The sequence below is a fragment of the Mesocricetus auratus genome, unplaced genomic scaffold (genome assembly GCF_017639785.1).
Source record: "Mesocricetus auratus isolate SY011 unplaced genomic scaffold, BCM_Maur_2.0 Super-Scaffold_100022, whole genome shotgun sequence".
Taxonomy (NCBI): Eukaryota; Metazoa; Chordata; class Mammalia; order Rodentia; family Cricetidae; genus Mesocricetus; species Mesocricetus auratus.
In genome coordinates, this window is record NW_024429203.1 from 4737414 (window position 1) to 4751489 (window position 14076).

Consider the following 14076-nt stretch of genomic DNA (forward strand, 5'->3'; position numbering starts at 1 on the left):
AGAAATAAAAAACAATGGGGAAAAATTGAAGAAGCAACCATGAGTTCACATGACTTCAGCCATCTGTTATTTGTAAAAGATGCCAAAAACTTAAACTTGAGAAATAAAAGTATCTTCAAGAAATGTTGCTGGGAAAGCTGTATGTCTAAATACAGAAGAATAAAATTAAATGCAATCTATCATCTTGCACAAAACCTAATGCCAAGCTAATTGAAGACCTAATGTGAAAAAGGAAACAGTGAAATTGCTAAAAGAAAACATAGCCAGTAGCCTATAGGATACATGTGTATGAATAGGACTCCATTTGCCTAAGAATTAAAGCCAACTACTGACAAGTGCAGAGCTAAAGAGACTACTTTAAATGCCCGTTCCTGATAATGAACTTGACGTCTACCTTATATGCCATCCTAGAACCTTCATCCAGTGACTAATGGAAGCAGAGGCAAACACCCACAATTAAACACTGAACTGAACCCACGGAACCCAGTGACAGAGAGAGAGGAGCGATGAGCAAATTGGCAAAGAATGGGAAGGTGAAACCAGCAGAGACAGCTTATCTGAACAAGGGAGAGCTCTTGGACCCCAGACTGACAGCTGGGAGGCCAGTGTGGGACTAATCCAGAACCTCTGAGTGTGAGAGTCAGTGAGGAGGCCTGAGCAACCTATGGGTCCCTGGGCAGTAGATTAGTGTTTATTCCTGGCATACAAACGGACTTCGTGTGTCCATAACACAAAGAGGTATGATCTCTCAGCCTGAATTCTTAGGAGAGTGCCTGGACCCTGCCCTGAGTGAAATGACAGACTCTGAATATCCCCCTATGTGGAAGGAAGTGGGGATAGGGTGGGAGGCTGGGGGGATGGTGAGAGGGGTGCAGGAGGAGGGGAGGGAGAGGGAACTGGGATTGACATGTGAAACAAGCTATTTAAAATTAAAGTAATAAAAAATCACAAGAAAACTACAAATATAAAGAAAAATAGATATTCTGTAGGGGATCAAATTGCTAATTAACAGACATAAAGTTTCATTAATATGGGAAAAAAAGAAAAGATCAACTAGCTGAAGTCAAAGCCTACAAAGTGGAAGAGAATTTTTATATGTAAATAACATATAGAGAACTCAGATGCAAGAATCAAACAAATGACACATTTAAAAAAAATAGACCTGGGACATAAACAGAGGGTTCTCAGCTGAAAAAAACTAGAAAATATCTCAAAAATGTTCATTGATCCTTACTATTTAGAGAAATGGAAATCAAACTAACTGACATTGAATCTTACCCCAGCCAGAATAGCAAAACTGACAACAAATGCTGGAGGAGATGTGGGGGAAAAGGGAACACTCATTCATTGTTTGTGATATTGCAGACTGCTGCAGCTACTATGGAAATCAGTGTGAATAATACCCAAAAAGCTAAAAAGAAATCTATCATATGACCCAGCTATACCTCTCCTTGGACATTGTACTCCATAGACACTCGCTCAACCACATTCATTGCTGCTCTATTCACAATACGAAAATGGAAACAACCTAAATTAAAATATGGTACATATGAAATATGGAATACCATTCATCTGTAAATAAAAATTAAACTAGGAACTTTACAGGTAAAAGGATAGCACTAGAAAATCACATTGAGTGAGGTAATCTAGATCCAGAAAGACAAATGTCACATGTTCTCTGTCATTGCATACTCCTAGTTACAAATCTTCAGGTATGAATACATTACTTGAAATAACTGCAGAAACCATAAAAGTATAAAAAGGAACTATTGCCTGGTTGGGGTGAGGAGGGAGCCACTAAAATAATATTGTGCATGTGACCTGATTGGGGAAATGGAAAATGGGATGGGGTTAATTAGAGAGAAGGTTAAGAAATACCAAAGAGGGAGGAAGGTAACTATAACAATAAGGGTATCTGAAAAAGTCACAAGAAGTCATATATGATTATATATCTACCTTACACCTATAGTAAATTGATTTATAAATATGCATATATAGTTCAAATGAATATTTCCCATTTAGACTGACAACACTCCCTCCAAAAGCCAAAGACCATCTAAGGAATCCCAAACACCAGGCATGAGAAACCCTCTTTTGAGTTGTTGGTCAGGGTTGTCCAAGAGATTCTCAAAGCACACAGTTTATTGCTATTGCCTTTGCTTTCCCCCAGAGGGAGAAGGTAAGTCGCTATTGTTCAAGACACCATGCACTTCAGATGCACAGTCCCTGAACTGGAACCACCCTGAATTTCTCCTCCCTGAGAACTACCAGGAGTTGTCATGCAAGCTTACAAAAGAGGTAATCACTCAATAGTCCTACCCACCTATTAACGTCAGCAAGATTTGCATGGCACAGTAACCTTAAGAGTGCTTCAGTGTTGTGTAGAGCTTGGCACTAACCAACAACTCTTTAATTGGACGAGGGCCTGCACAGGTTTAAGTCAGACAGGGCCCCAGATGCTGACAGTGAGAAATGGCCACCAGCTCCCACCCCTAACCAAGAAGCTATCTCTAGTTGGCGTCCACTTGCAAAGGAAAAATGAGTTTTCTCCAAGTGAGTCTCACTAGGGATATTAACCACACTTAAATGGCCAACATAAAGCTCAGTGGTATTGTTTTTGTATTTTTGTCTCATATTACTTTGTTTGCCTTTTATTGTCTTACTGGTCTTTTGCTTGTGTATTATGATTTACAATTTTGTTATTTCTATTGGTTTTATTTGTGTCTGTCTCTTGTACTTTGTTTTTTTGTTGTTGTTGTTGCTGTTGCTTGTTTGATTATTGTTTTCCAAAGAGAGAGGTATAGAAGGTGAGGAGTTGGGCAGGTGGGGAAGATCGAGAAGGTGGTGGGGAAGGGAAGCAGTGAACAGAATATATTGCATAAAAATTTATTTTCAATAAAAAAGAATTTACAAATGAAGCTTCCCAATGTTCTTTTTTGCCTTTCAAATTTCTGGACTCCCATTAAAAACCATACTTTGTAAGGCTAAACATAAAAAAAACACTCATGGATTTCTGGTCACATGACCAAATAAATCTGACTTTGATGCTGTCACTCCTAGAGTCCCTTCATCTCCAAGCCTGTTCTTGTGGCCTCTAAGCCAGAAGACTGCTCCAAGCAGAGGCCTGCTCCCAGTTGTCCTGTCTCCTGCCTCAGTTTCTATTCCCATGCTAAGGCATACGCCCTGAGATCAGGTGAGGAGATCCAATAGGCTGAATTTTAAGAGAAAAACACTGTGGTGTGGTCAAATCTTAAAAGCATCTACAGTTAACAAACCTAGAACAATAAACCTCTTTTTTTTTCTCTGATATCCTTTTATTTGGTAATAGTCTGCTACCATTATTTGTTTCCAAAGATTCCTCACCTCTGGATAAAGATGGAAGCGTTTCACTGTATTGATTACCAGGGGATATTCAGTTAGCCTGTCATTCATGATCATCCACAGACCCTCTAGAAATGAAGGTGCTTCGATGATGGTCTTGAAGTAGGAATAATAAAGTCCCTTTTAAGAAAGGCACACACTGTCAATGTCAATAAAACCTTAAATTATTTATAGAAAAGCTTAAGAACATCATTTTTATATCATCTTTCTTCTGTTTAAAAAAAAAGGTCATGAAGAAGACTTCCTAATGACTCCTTGCTGTTCACATTCTCAGACTAAAATGAATGTATCTTCAGGCACCCACTCCACAATTCTTTCAAGTTTTCCCGAGGTCTGAGATTATTTGGATTAAATGGATGGTTGTTTATAGCACTGAAAGCGCTTTAAAGCATGCATCCAGTCAGCATACTTTTCACATGACTAATCTACTTTTTCCGTATGCTTAGAAGTTGGCATATAATAAATTCTGTAAAAAATAAATAAATAAAAACAGGGGCATCTTCATGCTCAACAGCATCAGGCAGCCGACTGGTCCAGCTTACTTTAGAGCCCCAGCTGGGACCTGAGCTGACTTTCACTACTCAAAAATGCTGTGTATAAAGAGATAACCTTGTCCTGATAATTCCAGCACAGAAAATGTGGCCTCATTAGACCAGTAAGGGGATTTCAACTTAAAAGTCAAGGGCTCTAGAGACTATACTGTTTTGTTACTTTGGTCATGTTTTCCAACATAAATAGTTAGATAAATAAACAGTAACCCAATCTTTTAAAGAGTAGAGCAAGTACCCTATTCAAAAAATTTTCAAAATAAGTCAAACTCCATGGCCATTCCTGTTTCATGTGACCAAGTTAAACTACAACACCAGGGGCTTATAAATTCAAGATGGTTCCTAATTGGTTCTTTCTACAGTTTTGATTTTTCCTTTCAGCTTATGAAGACAACACAGCAATACAACTACTAAATGATATCTAGTATGCCAGTGTCTACATTTAGAGAAGTAATATAAAAGTGACTTGTGTTACTAATAAGCTATTGTTTTCTGCAGACACTCTGATGTGTGTGTGCCCATCCATTCACCCCCTTCATTTCATCACAGCCTCACAAGTCTGAGATAATTTCTAACAGGTAGATGACCAAGAATCAGATACAACACTCCTCTCCAGTCCTCACAGAAATAAGCACAGGACTGCTGTCTTCATCCTGTATCTGTCCCCACAGGCCTGCCTTGGCTGTGTTCTTATTCAACAGAGGTTTCTATGCCAGCCTTGGGAATAACACCTTATTTGGATTCAAGGGTCACACAAACATTAATATATATATATATATATATATATATATATATATATATATATATCAATTCGGGGACCCAGATGCTTCAAGAGGGTTATTGGAGGAAAAGGAAAGTCAGTGGCAACGTCTGTGGTGTACTGGCCAACTCACACAGGAAGGGCAGAAAGACAACGTGATTCACCCCAAAACCATTTCAGTTCCTGCTCAATTTCTACCTTATTGTCCCACTATCCTTACAGCACAGATTAATTAGAAGAAAGAACCGAACCATTTCCGTGCGAAAAGTCATCTCCCGTTCCAAAGATGAGAGGTGAGAAAAATGACGGTCGTTTTCAAAAAGTGTTATTAAGTGTATCCTGGAGGTGAGGGGAGAAACATAATTAGAATGGGCTTCAAAACAGCACTAAAACAGTTTCAGAACTCAGAAAGCTATAAAACAAAAACAAGTTTTCTAATAAGCATTGAGATAATTTTACAATTTACTGATAAATTTGTATATATTCGTGAGCATTTATTATTCATCATCACACACACACACTCCAAGTTGTTTAACTCCATTCTTCCATGTACTTGCAAATCTAAAATTGCTATGGCACCCTCGGTCGGTTCTTCTTCCACACCAAGCTTCTTAAGAACACAGGAAGAGCCGGGTGGTGGTGCACGCCTTTAATCCCAGCACTTGGGAAGGGGAGGCAGGTGGATCTCTGAGAGTTAGAGGCCAGCCTGGTCTACAGTTAGTTCTAGGACAGCCAGGGCTACACAAAGAAATCCCCTGTCTCAAAACAAAAACAAAAACAAACAAAAAACAAAACTCCAAGAAGGGCTGTGTTTTTTACTGTTGCAAGAGTTGGGAAATACTTTTGTAACCATCGAAAAGCACTTTGACCCTGATTCTCCTTTTCTTTACATCTAATATCTAATTATGAGTGAGTACAGAGTACATACTGTGTTTGTCTTTCTGATTCTGGGTTATTGATAGCTGGGGAACCTGCATAGGACCAAACTAGGCTCTCTGAATGTGGGTGACATTTCTGTGGCTTCGGCAGGCTGTGGGGCCAAGATTTATCCCTAATGCATGAACTGACTTTTTGGAGCCCATTCACTGTGGAGAGATACCTTGCTCAGCCTAGATAGAGGGGGAGGGACTTAGTCCTGTTTCAAATTGATATTCCAGACTTTGTTGACTCCCCATGGGAGTCCTTACCCTTACTGAGGAGTGGATAAAGGGTTGGGTGGGGGAAAGGTGAGGGCCAAGTGTAAGGGGGAGGGACTGTAGTTGGTATGTAAAATGAAAATAAACTTTTAAATAAAAAACCATTTAGAATATAATTTAAATAAAAATCACTTTTAAATAAAGTAATTTTAAAAGAAGTATAAGTCCATACAAAGAATGATCTTTTAAGTCCCCCAGAGGACTGTACTTAAAGGTATATACAGCTGTTGATAGTGACAAAAGAGTATGTCTGGCAAAATTTGTCATAGTCAGGGAATGCACTATCCAGTTTATAAAACACTTCCTAACAAAAATAGAAACAAAAGTCCATATATCAACCTAGTTTCTCCCCTGGATTTACATGAAGGTCATGTGCCAGAAAAACAAGAGTGCAGAGGAAAGGTTCTTCCTGGTCCAGCCTCAGACAGTGCTCACATCAAAATTGCTATACATATAGGATAGCAGAGAAACACTGGCCAGGAAACCTTCCTATGTCTACAAAACCTGAGATCAGATAGAAATGAAAATATTCCAAATGAAATTCTCAGGGTTCTTTTTACATGTAATTTAAAAACAAAAACAAAACTTTTATAAAAAGAGTGCCCATGAATGCACACTGGCAGGTTCAAAGCCTTTCTGAGCTACCACTGCGCAAAGACTTGCTTGTCTTGAGGCAGGGTTCCACTATGTAGCCCAGGCTAGCCTCACAGTCATAATCCTTCCACCTTGGCCTCTAAGTGCTGGAATTACAGATGTTCGTCACCATTCCCACTTCAGAAAAAGGTAAACTGTATTTTCTTTTCTGAATCTTAGTTTGCAGGTATTCCTGGCCTTAGCTCTAAATTTATTTCAGCAGTAGTGTACAGGAACTACAGGATAGTGAAGGAGTTAGGTTAGACAAACTGAAAAGCTTTGTGTGGTGGGAGATAGAAATAAATAGAGTGGTGAGTCTTTGGTAAAGCAAAACCATGTTCATTTGTGGGGCTGGCAAGAAGGCTCAGCAGTTAAGGTGACCCAGCACCCACGTGGCAGCTCACAACACTTCTAACTCCAGCTCCAGCGAATCTGGCACCCTCCTCTGGCCTCCATGAGGACACACATGGCGCACAGACGCACATACAGACAAAACACCTATACTCATAAAATAGTTTTGACTGTCCTCCAGGGTATCTGCATTGTAAATACTTCTGTGCCAGCATACTTTGTACAAAAGTTGTACATGGGTGTTATGTGGTACAGGTATAGATGTTTTGACTTGCTATTTACAAATAGCAGTGACAAGTGACAAAATTTAACCCATTACTTCTATGTATTTCAATCTGAGACAAAAAAAAAATCTTACCAGTGCAAAATCCCCACAAAGGCAGCTGGAAAAGAAAAAGAGAAATAATTAAAAGCTGCTCTGTTATTAAATGTCTTTAAAATAAGCACTTAGCAATTCAAATGCACTCCATGCCTAGAGTAATAGCTCACTTAAGCCAGCTGGCCAGCTGCTTCTGTCTACTTGAAACAGGAAAATAGCCCAGAAGGATGGAAAGCAAACTGAGTCATGCTCCCTCTGCAGGTGGGAAGGACCTGGAAGCTTTATATATGGGAGAGACCTGGCACTAGTGATGTAACAGAGATCTACAAGGATGACACCCACTGGCAAACTAAGCAATAGTGGAGAGACCACCTTAAATGCCCATCCCTGATAATGAGTTTGATGACTTCCTTATATGCCATCCTAGAACCTCCATCCAGTAACTGATGGAAGCAGAGGCAGACACCCACAGCTAAGCACTGATCTGAACTCCTGAAACCCAGTGGCAGACATGGAGGAGCGCTGAGCAGAGAGATCAAGACCAGGCTGATGAAACCCACAGAAACAGCTGACCTGAACAAAGGGGAGCTCTTAGCCCCCCACATGATGGCTGGGAGACCAGCATGGGGATGATCCAAACCCCCTGAATGTGGGTGTCAGTGTGGAGACCTGGACAGTCTGTGGGACCTTGGACTGTGGATTGGTGTTTGTTCCAGGCATACAGATGGATTTTGGGTGCCCCTCCCACAGTGAGGGATGCTCTCTCAGCCTGGTCTCTTGGAGAAAGATATGGGCCCTGCCCTGGACGAAATGGCAGACTCTGGGGATTCCCCAGGATGGTCTCATCCTCCCTGGGGAATAGAGTGGGGATTGGGTGGGGGCCCAATCCACAGCCCAAGGTCCCACAGACTGTCCAGGTCTCCTCACTGACACCCACATTCAGGGGGTTTGGATCAGTCCCATGCTGGGTGGGGATTGGGTGGGGGAAGCTGCTGGGGGTGTGGGAGAGGATGGGGGGAGAAGGTGCTGAGATTGACATGTGAAGCAAGCTTGAAATAAAAAAAGTGATGAAGTGGGTTGGGTTGATTTTTGTGACGTTTCAGTATGATTCTCTGTAGTTTCTTATTCACTCTTTCCTTTATATGAAATGTTTTTAAAGCATATACACTCTCAGAAAACACTCTTGCCTGAAGGATGCACCCAGAACACTGTCCCTTGCACTCATCAGTGAGACTTAAATGCAGAAAAACACTTCTGTAACCATGCGTTTGCAAGCTAAGTTGTACTGTTCAGGCCCTGATGAACTGTCCGTTCCCAATGAGCACCTGGATCTAGGCACCCTCGAAGGCCAAGCTGAGCGCCACTCGTGAGATTAGCAGGGAATGAGAAAAAAGGACAATCCCGTGCTGCTCTAGCTTTGCAGTTTTCTGCAGAGATACAAGCACAGTGAGTGAGCAGGAGATTGCCTGTCTTCAAGGACGTCATGGAGCTGGGAACGAGGAAGGGGCAGAATGGGAGTTACATGCCATGAAGCCCACTTCTTACAGAGATCCATCAGCTCTTCCTGAACAAATGTCCTTTCATCACAATAAGCTTTCACTCATTTCTAAAGTTTTGAAAGTTGATTTTGATAATTCCCTAGGTCCTTGCTGACATGGAGGAATTAACTCACTCAACTAGTTCAAGTCCCACAGAGACTTTGTGGAAGCATTTCCCATGGCTGCCCCAAGTACACTTGGCAAGACACCTCCTAAACCACCAACATTAACCTTCTGAATCGATTTTAAAAAACTATTCATCTTTGTTAACAGAATAAATGCAAAGTAATTCAAAGAAGAAACAGAATTATCATGCTGAATTTCCCAAGTCTGTTCCTTGTTGACTATGTAACTACCAGGCTGGGCTCATCTTAAATTCTTCTCAGATTTGTTTGTGTTGTATCAGGATGGGCAAGCTATAGCCCATGGTCTGTTTTGGTGCTATGCTCAAGTTAAAAGTGTTTCTTTATGTTTTCAAATAGTTATTAAAGCAATGATTCAATAGACACCATGCAGTCCCTCACTGAAAAGAAAAAGCAAATGTTCTCTGTAGCACTCTGAAATGAAAACTTATAAGCTGTACCTTCAACTGGAAGAAAATGTCCTGAGATAAAGTTCACTTAACAATGGCAGACATTGTCCTTTTCCACTACATTTGTTTCTTCTTTTCTAGTCTCTTGTTAGAGATATATAGTGGAAAATATTTAAAATTACATTTTCTAAATGAAAAGATGGAAGAGATGGCTTCAGAGGAGTAAGAAAGCTTGTTCTGCAAGCATGAGGACCTTAGTCCAAATCCCCAGCCCCCAGCGTGGCTACGTATTATGTAACTCAAGATTAGGGGGTGATGACCAGCAGATAGTGAGAGCTCACTGGCCAGCCAGGTTAGACTAAACAATGAGCTGATGTTTCAGTGGGAGAACCTGTCTCAAGCAAGTAAGGTAGAGAGTGACAAAAAAAAAAAAAAAAAGACAGCCCAAGTCCTGCTCTGGCTTTTGTGCGTGCGGTGGAGCAAATTCCCCATGCGCACATGTACGTACCACACCCCGCATACATATATTCATACAAAAGGCCAAACATGTGATCGACCAGTCCATCTTTCCAAAGATCCTGTCTCTCATCCTCTCCTGCCACAACGTCCCAAAAGATGGGTACTTACCCACGCCTCAGTTTTCCTTTCCCACTTGTCTTTTACAATTAACTTTAAAAGTTTTCCACGATCCGGGCGTTGGTGGCACACGCCTTTAATCCCAGCACTTGGGAGGCAGAGGCAGGCGGATCTCTGTGAGTTTGAGGCCAGCCTGGTCTACAAGAGCTAGTTCCAGGACAGCCTCCAAAGCCACAGAGAAACCCTGTCTCGAAAAACCAAAAAAAAAAAAAAGTTTTCCACGAATCCCTTTACTCTGCCCCTTTTCTTTCTGTACATCAGTGCTTGCCTTGGAAATCTGCTTGCCACCTAATGGTTCGGCTTTCACTCGGATGTAGATAACGCCCAAAGCAACTGTCTTCATTCCCCTCCTGCCTCTTCTGCTTCTGCTCCAGTCTAACCAGCTACCTTCTCTATCGTCTCTTCTCTCCATTCTTCCTGCTGCTGCTATCATTTTGACCACTGTAGCCTGATTCTAGGAAGAATTTCCCAGCCATTCTTTCTGCTTTGCTTCTCAAACCCTCTGCAGTCCACGGTGGGGGGTGGGGGGAGGGATTCAGTGCCAACACCACATAGCTACCAAATGCCATGGAATTGCTCTCTAGAATGTGGACAAGTCATGCTTTAAATAGATATAACACTATTTGTATATAAAGCGAACACTTTGTTATTCATGAAGAATTTTTAAAGAAACAGTCTTCCCAAGGAACACCACACCAACTTGTTATCCAGTACTAAATGGTCAGCTCTGAAAACACACACACACAAGAAACATTGTATGGACTGAGCAGGTTGTACTTATGTACTTAAGAATCGTGTGTGTGTGTGTGTGTGTGTGTAAAGCAACATTTTAAGAAAATGAAACCAGGAATTTTTAGGAGACCAAGGGGATGCACAAGAGGATTTGAGGAAAGGAAAGGGAGGGGATAATGATGTAACTTTATTGCCATCTTAAAAATAGATAATTTTTAAAAAGCAAGAAGACAGCCAGTGTCTTCACACGGAGTGTGAAATGCTTCACAGGCAGCCTCCTCCTACTCTTCATGCCATGCCCTCCATTCTAACTTTGTTTTCACACCATGCTGTCTTACTGTTAAGACTCAGATTCTGCCATTCTGTCAGCAACACACACACACACACACACACACACACACACACCTCTGTTCCCAACTACACACAACCATAATTTAGCCCTTTGCTAGAACGCAAGTTCCACTGTTTTCTAAACGTCCTCCCTGAGCTACATTCTAAAGTATTCACTGTCTGCCAGTTAATAAAGCCAGCCATGATTTCATTAGCCGCTAGTGGGTAACTCCATGTGCCCCACCTCGGTATATTGGAGCTTGGATTTGAGAAAACAGCCCTTGTTGGTTGTGGATATGGCGTGGGTCTGTTGGCATAGACAGCAGATGGAAATCTAAATATGAATTTCAGTTATTCCTCAGTTATTGTTAACGCTTCAGTGTGACAACTCCTTTTTCCCTCAGCAGCAAAATAAGTAGCATAGGATGGGAAGAGGCGACAATAACTTGTATTGAGGGGTTTATGTCTCCATTTATATCACCAGCTAGTCTGACAAAGCTCACACTCAAATTCCAGACAGCAGCAACAGTTAAGTTCCCTCAGAAGCTACAGAAAATTAGAGGTATAAACGGAGGAAACGCTTACATGGAAAAACTCCTAGACTGCTGTCCTTAAAGCTCAGGAGGGTGGAAGTAAGTGGTTATCGGTTGTGTACACTGTCTACTCTCCTCCTTCCTCCACCGTTAGTGATCTCAGCTAAGAAACTTATTTAAATTACACAGGATCATAACTCTGTCCGGAAGGTTGCCAACCACTTCTACATACTTGTGTTAACTGACTGCTCTGATAAGGTAACTTTTTGGCATGCAGGTGACCACTAAATCGGGAAATCCCACAAGATAATCTCACAAACTGAAACTAGAAGGTTGAGAATTCTGGCATGCGATTCTCAGATCCCACCATCAACTCTTCCAACATGCCAAAAGCTGGTGAACGAAATCTCCAAGACCCAAGTACACCCTTCAAGGGTCTAGGCTGGGAGGAAATCCTGCCTGGCCAGGACTGGAGCACTCAGCAGGCTCTGCTCACCTACACCAAAGAGGGTCCTGTGGGAGAAGCGATTTATCTGCAGAGCCTGCACTTTTTCGCGGAGCTGGTCCAGCATACTGTGGAGGAACTGGAAGCGGCCCAGAAGAAAGATCTTGGTGACCTCTTCCAGTTGAAAGTAATTTTGCTCGTTCAGATTTCTGATCCTCCGCTGCGCATAGTTGCGGGCGCCCCCGGGCAGGTTCCTGTCGCCCAGGAGCAAAGGCTCCAGCAGGGACCTCTCCTGTGGCACGCTGAGCTCCAGCGGGGGCTCCACCGCCCCTGCGCCCCGTCTCCGCCTGGCTTGCCCGGAGCGGGTGGACTGCGGCGCGTCGGGGCACGATTCCCTGAGCTTACTCCTCGTCGGCCCCACCATCTTCTCATAGTCCGAGTTCAGGCGGATGGAGCTGGTTCACGGCAGGGCGAGGTCCCGGGCCGCACTCACTCACCTGGCAGCCTCAACGACCAGCCCCCGCCGCCGTTGCGAGCAGCTTCGTCGTCATGGCTACCGTGTCCAGGCAGCCTTGCGCTCTCCACGTGCAGCTGGCGCGTGCACATGCCCCCGGGACTTGCAAGTGGCATGGTCTGTCCCGGGACCTGGGTCGTGGGGTTCACCTGGGTTTCCCCCTGCAGGACAGCTCTCGTTAACTCATTCTTTAAGTAACATGGTTTATTCCAACGAAATTGCTCAGATTCTGCCCGGGACCCGACTGGCTCAGGAGTTCATCGCCTTCCTAAACCGGAAGCACCACCGCGTTCTGAATCTTTTATCAGTCTGTATGAATGGAGTCACGCCTTCACGCCATCCATTTTAGGACATCATTGAGTTTACAACAGCCACGAACACCATGGTATTGACCAAGTTCATCTTCATGGAAGAACATAGCTTGGAAATGTCTCTCCCACATCCGATAGAGTTCACTCCTCAATACCTTCAGTAATATTTCCCAGTCTACCTTTTCAGCATTAATTTCCACTTCCCTGGACACAGATCTTCCAGTGGTTGTGAGATACACACACACACACACACACACACACACACACACACACACACACACACACACACACACACACCCGTGTCATCCCATGGTGTTTCCAGCCTTTTGTCTTGACCATTTGAATGCTCTCTTCTAACCCCAAGCCCTTTCTCTAGTCCACATTAATTATGCCTTCACTTAACATCTAGAGCACTCACTGGCTGTTCTATTCATCTGCCCGCTAGTTTAAATCCAATACCTGTGAAACAAGTAAGTGCTGTTGCTGCTAATTTATTGTTTTATAAGATTTTTCTCGAGAGGCATTTCTGCATTACTGGTACTGTTTGTTGCTCAACATGTTTTATTACTCAGGGCATAGGAAATAGAGGATCAGGAATATGTTACTTCGTTCATATTTTAACAAGCTGTAAATTTTGTCTGTCCAATTTTGAGTTAAAAAACAAGGTATTGTTAATTATTGTTTGACAAACATATACACACTTTGTATGGCTGGCCTTGAACTCCCTCCTTTCTCAGCTCCCTAACCCTGATTTTCAAGTTTTGCCATCCTTTTCAGCTGGCAAAAAAAATCTATTCTTAAATGAACATACAAAGTCAAAATGAAGCACCTTATTTTTAATGTGTGCATTTTAACTCTGTGTACAAGAATTACCTCTTCTGTTCTTGTTAATTCTTTCCAACTACTTGTAGAGTCATGTTCTTAAATATGGTCCATCTCTTACAAATAAAACCTAGTTCTGTTCACCCTTAAAATAATCTTTTATATGGATATTCGTTGGTCCATTATTTATTGTCAATAAAATTAGACATAGCCTCAACATCAAAGGCCATGCAGTACTGGAGCCACTAATTCATTCTGAGTGAAGTTAGTGATAATAGAAAATAGGATACAGTGCTAAAAGAAAAATAAACCCAAGGGCTGGTCTCCAAAATACACAAAGAACTAAAAAATGGACATCAAAAGACCAAATCAGAGGGAGCCATTATAAGTGGGAGGAGAGATCTGGCACTAGTGAGACCTTCACAGATCTACAGGAATGACACCAACTGGCATTAAGGCTACTTTAAATGCCCTCCCATGATGGTGAGAATGATG

General features: G+C 42.2%; 1 protein-coding gene across 2 annotated transcripts in view; it reads right to left on the bottom strand.

Moving 5' to 3' along the window:
• Positions 1-12469, bottom strand: part of Dpy19l2 (dpy-19 like 2) — a 101566-nt gene extending 89097 nt beyond the window's left edge. Inside the window, exons 1-4 of one of the 2 annotated variants that reach the window (XM_005078507.4) lie at positions 11986-12469; positions 7228-7252; positions 4941-5028; positions 3364-3501 (exon numbers count right to left, since the gene is read on the bottom strand). In XM_005078507.4, coding sequence (XP_005078564.1) covers positions 3364-3501; positions 4941-5028; positions 7228-7252; positions 11986-12358 — 624 coding nt within the window. In that variant the 5' untranslated portion in view covers positions 12359-12469. The remainder of the gene's footprint in view (positions 1-3363; positions 3502-4940; positions 5029-7227; positions 7253-11985) is intronic. The other variant, XM_040730177.1, reaches the window with a different exon arrangement.
• Between the last annotated feature and the right edge of the window lie 1607 nt (positions 12470-14076).